Source organism: Diceros bicornis, chromosome 14, assembly GCF_020826845.1.
Source record: "Diceros bicornis minor isolate mBicDic1 chromosome 14, mDicBic1.mat.cur, whole genome shotgun sequence".
NCBI classification, from domain to species: Eukaryota; Metazoa; Chordata; class Mammalia; order Perissodactyla; family Rhinocerotidae; genus Diceros; species Diceros bicornis.
The window spans coordinates 66,302,414-66,308,289 of NC_080753.1; the positions used below are offsets into that span (position 1 = coordinate 66,302,414).

Below are 5,876 nucleotides of genomic sequence, written 5' to 3' on the forward strand. Positions count from 1 at the left end.
GATCTCAGTGAGGGTCCTCCTGTATAAAGTGGAGTGCATCCAGCCAGTGATTCCAAGGGTTCCAGTCACTCGCAACGTGTCTGTTGGACTAGGTTCTCTGTTGATGACCTACTATGCTCTGAAACGCTGAGAAAATGCTTTCCACCCACTTGAGATCATTTAGGCTTGGGGGCTTGGGCGGATGAGAAGTTGGGATAAGGAAGAAGATGCCAGAGCACTAGACACCAAGTCTAGAGACGAGAGAGAAGACCAGTCCTTGTTCTCATCTGGAGGTCCAGAGGTCCTCATCTGGTGGCAGGGTCATTGTCCTGGTTGAGGTTGGATGTCTCAGGAATGAAGAAGACACTTGGTGGGGGAAAGCAAGATGGGGGAAAAGGTAGGCTCCCGAGATTCCTCCAACTCCCTCGAAGGTGACAGGTCCTGCTCTTTTACCCCTAGGAGTCTGGGGATCCTCTGTCTTGAGGACACCTGAATAAAGGTTCTTTTCTGTTTAATGGCATTTTGGCGAGGGCTGCAGTGCTAGTGCTTGCCACCAGGGGACGAGCAGCCACTTGTGTTAGTGGTGGCCAGTGAGTTTTTGTTTTTATTTTTTTTCAGTTGTATTGAGATATACTTGATATACAGCACTCTGTAAGTTAACATTGCTGTGTGGTATATTTGAAAGTTGCTAAGAGAGTAGATTCTAAAACTTCTCATCACCAGGAAAAAACCTTTTATTTTTGTTTGGTGATTGACGTTAAATGAACTTATTTTGGTAACAATTACATGGTTATTACATAACATATATTACATATTACATACAAATTACATAATATATATATACATCGAGTCCTGCTGCTGTAAACCTGGAATTTACATGGTGTCCACTGAACTTTACTGGACTCCTGGAGCAGTGAAGAGTCAAGTAGAGGGCTTTCTGGCTGTCCCCTTGCCTCAGAAACAACTTGTACCTCCTATTACTAGTGTTCATCTCCACAATCAAAGTTGGTCAGAAGCAGGGGGAGGGGTGCAAGATCTTCCCATGTACTCATTCAGCAGCTGTGCACTGAGGACTCACCCTGTGCCAGGTGCCCTGGTGGTCCAAAGTGCAGGATGAAAATGACCAAGTGGTCCCTGCCTGCCAGGAGCTCACAGTCTAGAGGGGAAATGGACAAAAGCAAAGACATGAGAAAGAAAAGAGCAAGTGCTGTAGAGAAACACAGCAGGAGGCTGTGAGGGAGGGCTGGGCGTCACTGGGTAGGAGGGTCTGAAAGGCCTCACTGGGGTGGCATTTTCTGGGACCAGAATGACAAGAGGGAACCAGACCTGCACGACTCTGACAGCAGTGTGTCAGGGAGATGGCACCACTGGTCCTGAGTCTCACAGGCAGAAGTGAGTTTGGCCAGAGGAGGTTAGAAAGGTGGGCAGTGTGGCTGGAGGGAGCCTGGGAGGAGAGAACAAGTGGAAGGTAGGGCCAAGGCCTGGTAGGCTGTGTCAGTTACCTTTCCCTCTCTGACTGCATTGCCCCTAACCTTGCATTTCAAAACTACAAATGTTGACTATCTCACAATTTGTGTGGATCAGCAATCAGGCATATTTTAGCTGGGTGCCTCTGCCTCAGTGAGTTTAACAGGTTGGTGCTGTGGCCTCAACTGAGGCTCAACTGGGGGAGGACTCGCCCCCAAGTTCACTCTCAGCCTTCAGGGTTCAGTTTGGACTGAGAGCCTGAGTTTCTTTCTGTCTGTTGGCCTGGGCACCCCCGTGCTTCTCTCCTGTATAGGCTTCCACATTGTGCAGCCCCAAACACTGGTATTTGATTCCTCAGTTACAGGGAATCGATAGAGTGTGTGTGAGAGAGAGAGATGGAACATGAAAGAAGGAGTAAGAGGAAGTGAGAGACTTTGTTAGTTAAAATTTAGACTAGACATCCCATCACTTTGGCTGTTATTATGTTCAGAAGCCAGTTACTAACTACTTAGTGGTTCCACAGGGATGGCTATACCATGGGTGGGGCTTACTGGGTACCACTGTAGAGGCTGCCCACTTCATAGGCCAAGATGAGGCACTTGGGTCTCATTCTCCACAAAACAGTAAACAACTGAATGGTTTTATGCCGCAGGATGTCAGTATCTAAATTTCCATTAGCTTCAACCCCCTCATCATGCTAACCTGAATATGAGGCCAGGTTGTAAGCGACTGTTCCAATATCATATTGCTAGAACCCAGGCCTGTTTTGAGTGGTGTTCTGTGCTACATATCACCCCTTCTTATTATTCTTCCATCTCTAAGTTTAGGTACAAGTGACACTAGCCCACAGGGGTAATAGATATTATGTCATATACACCGGGTAACGTCCCTAGGAAGTAGACTCTAGCTTGATCCTCATGGTGCAGGTTTGGAGACTGGGGAGGACCTGAGTGGCACAAGGACTATCCCAGGATGCAGAACTGATAAGAAAAAGAAGGTCTGCATTCATCTCTGTCTCCTCAAAGCTACAACTCGACTTAGGTTTCCAGGGAGCTGTGGCTATTGCTGTGTATGCTCCTTGTGTACAGTTCAGGAGATGATATGGGGGAGGAGGCTGAGCGGCCCGGGCCCAGGGGCAGCTCTGGACAAGTCTGATTGAGGGACGGGGCCCAGGTAAAGGAATCTTGAAAAATGATTTACTTCCTTGGTCATAGACCCCGACAGATCTTAGAACTCTGATAACAAGGCACCCACAGGCCCCCATCCAGCTCACTTGATTGGAGACAGTCAACAGGCAAAAATATTTTGTTGTTGTATCCCAACTTTTGGAGAATCTGGACTCAAAAAAGGCCAGAAAGAGAATCTTTTTGGCGTTTCCGACGTTGGCTCAGCCCTCATCCCCGATGCCTCTGGGCGTCTGGCAGGAGGCAGTGCCGGCCAGGACACAATTGTGATCCCACCTGAGCATCACCACACCCCTTGCCCCTCATCGTGTGTGTGTGTCTGTGTGTCTTTGAAGAGGGGGGAAGGCAGGGCATGAGGGGTAGGTCATTCCTGGGCAGGAGCTGGTGGTTAGGTGTCGGAAGCCTGGTGGGTCTGTCATGTTCATACCCCAGGTCGTGGCTGGCAGCATGAGAATGTGAGCTCCTCCACTCATATTTTACCGAGCAATGGAGGTTTGATCTCCTTCCCTTCCTGACCACAGTTCTTTGCAGGGATGTCCCTCTGTGACTGAACAGAGGAGCAGACTTTCTCTTGGGGGTTGACCCCAGTGGCAGTGTGCAGCCAGCCCCTGATTCCTTCTGGCCCAGCTCCCGGGCAGTCTTTGCAGAACTCCACTCAGGAGGTCGTCGAGGAGATGCCCAATGGTTTCAACTCCACCAACTCACTAGACAAGGGGCAGGTGCATGAGGCCACAAACACCATCTAGTGCTGCTCAGAGGTGAAAGCAGGAGCAGAGGGTCTCCACACTCAGGACCTTGGGATGATGGGGTTGGACCAGAACTTGGGGAGGACCAGACTGGGGCTGTCCCTTTTTCAAGCTAAAGGGGATGTACATGCAGGTCACCTTGCCTGATTCGGAGCTGAGCTGCCAGGACCCTCTTACCCTTGCTCAGTGTGAGCTTCTGGAGGCCACTGAAGCAGAGTCAGAGTGTAAAGGGGACCGCAGCCTGGGTGCCCCTGGAAGGGAAGTGGGATCATTTCTGTGTTTAGAAGGACACATGGAAAGTTAGCTATATGGGTGAACCTTTCTCTTTATCCGGCTCCAGCGCCAGCTACAGAGCTCCAGCCAGCAGCAGAAGCAGAGCAGTGGGCAGTGGTGGAGGTAGAGCTGGCTCCAGCTCTGTTGACATCACCCCTTCTAGCGCTGGAGCCAGCGTCCCCTCTATCAGCAGTGTTGGCTCTGGGGCAAGGGCCAACATCGGCTCCAGCAGGAGTGAGAACTGCTGAGCTGGAGTCACCTGGACCATCATTTCTAGTGGGAAATCCATCTCCACCTGTGCTTGTTAAGCAGCGTGAGAAGAAGCCTAACATCATGGCCTTCCCTCCTAAGCTGGTGGTGGAGCAGTTGACCGTGATGGATGCGGTGAGCAGCTGGGCTCTCAGGGCGGGGTGGGGTAGGCCTTCCCTCTGCCATTATTGCCCTAGACCTGATCTAGACTCCTATGATCTGGACCCAAATCCTGGTTCCACTCCTTACCAACCATAGGACCTGGACAACTTTCTGAACTCCTAAGACATTGCTGTCCACCTGCAGACCGTAGAGTTGGACATTAAGAGGACCTGTTGCAAGGAGTGGCTGTGCCAACTCCATGAGGTAGAAGAGATGGAAAGCTGGGCAGGGCCTGGTCTATCAGTAAGGAGGGGAACTCACTGTGTGCAGCCAGATCCCTGGTGGCCCAACCTTCTGCTCAGGAGGCTCAAGAGACTCAGGACCTGATGCGTACTTCACTACAAGGGAGACAGACAAGGACAGTGGTTGTAGCTGCCATGGGGAAATGTGCATCAGAATGGGGAGTGGGACCAGAGGGGGTATCCCGGTGGTGGAAGATGCCCCCTTGGGATGAGCCGAGTTGAGCCACCGTCTGGAGCTTGGAGTTATCCAGGACAGGGTGGGTGCAAATGACCCTCTCCCTCTCCTGCCAGTATTGAGTCCTGGGTCATCCTGTGCTGGGTGTCCTCGGTGGACAGGGAAGAAAACCTAGGGATTCTCGTAAGGCTCAGGCCACATCCTGAGCTTCCTGATCTCCAGCTCTAAACTGTGACCCTGTGTGGGACTTTGGGGGCTGTGGGCACAGAACTGGCACGTGGTAGGGCTGGGTGACACTCCCCCTGTTCCCCAGGAGCTTTTCCGGAAGGTGTTGCCCTCTCAGTGCCTGGGCTCCACCTGGGGCAAGAGGAACAAGCCCAGCAATGAGCACCTGGCACCCACTCTCCAGGCCACCGTCGACCACATCAGAAGGGTGGCCAGCCTCGTCATCACCCCCTGCCTCGGGGACCCGAGCATAAGGGTGCTGGACAGGGCTAGGGTGGTGGAGCACTTGATCCAGGTGGCCCAGGTGTGCTGTGGGAGGCCCAGTGGAGCCCCTCTCTGGAGCCTTGGGAACTGACTCTCCACCTTTACCAGCTCCCAGGATTGAAGTGTAGTCTAAGCCCCTGCACAGTCTCTAGGCCTTTCCTGCCAGGGGCCCGCTGATCTTGACTCCAGGTCCCAGTGGGAGGATGCTCACTTCTTACCTGACTCCTTCCCTGGGTTCAGCTAAAATCCTGCTCCCTGTGAGTGTTACTCTTTGGGTCCTAAATGTGCCCTTCTGGGGCTCCCTGAGCATCTGTCTCATCCAGGATGGGAGATTTAAATAGAAGGGGACTGAAGCTAGAGCAAGCTGGGCTCCAGTGCCCCACCTCACAGCTCATTCTCTTCCCTTCCCCAGGGGTGCGAGATCCTGAAGAACTTCTCCTGGCCCTGCACTGTCATCTCTGCTCTGCAGGAAACCTCCACAAGCCACCTGAAGAACACACGGGGGAAGTTTCCCGGTGGGTAGGCCTGTCTCCATAGGAGGACCAGGGTGGATGGGGGATCTCCTGTGTGTCTGCCATTGGCCCCTCAGTCAGCTGGGAACTCCTGGGAGGCAGCAAATGCTGGGGACAGGGCCTGGGCCTCGGCAGGGGGTCTCTAAGCCTCCTGGGTCCTTAGTCACCAGTTCTGCTTCAGGACTTGGTTTCTCTAAGTGTCAGGTACTGGGTTGAGCCACATTAGAGATTTTCAAGTGTTCATAGCTACAGAACTCGACTCCCAGTTGAAACTCAAAGTGGTCAAAAGAGAGCTGCTCTGTAGAGCTGGGGAGTGGAGACCCCAGTGACCAACAGGAGAGTCCCCTCCCAGTCCCACGAGACCTTAGCGCTCAGTGGATCCCAGTGAGAACACTCTT

The 5,876-nt window shown here is 52.5% G+C and overlaps 1 protein-coding gene across 1 annotated transcript; it reads left to right on the plus strand.

Annotated features, from left to right (window-relative positions):
* Positions 1 to 3,691: 3,691 nt before the first annotated feature.
* Positions 3,692 to 5,057, plus strand: LOC131413396 (ral-GDS-related protein-like). Its single transcript, XM_058553918.1, has 2 exons — positions 3,692 to 4,033; positions 4,791 to 5,057. Exons 1-2 carry the CDS (start codon positions 3,983 to 3,985, stop codon positions 5,055 to 5,057), a joined length of 318 nt encoding a protein of 105 aa, XP_058409901.1. The 5' UTR covers positions 3,692 to 3,982.
* Positions 5,058 to 5,876: the final 819 nt, after the last annotated feature.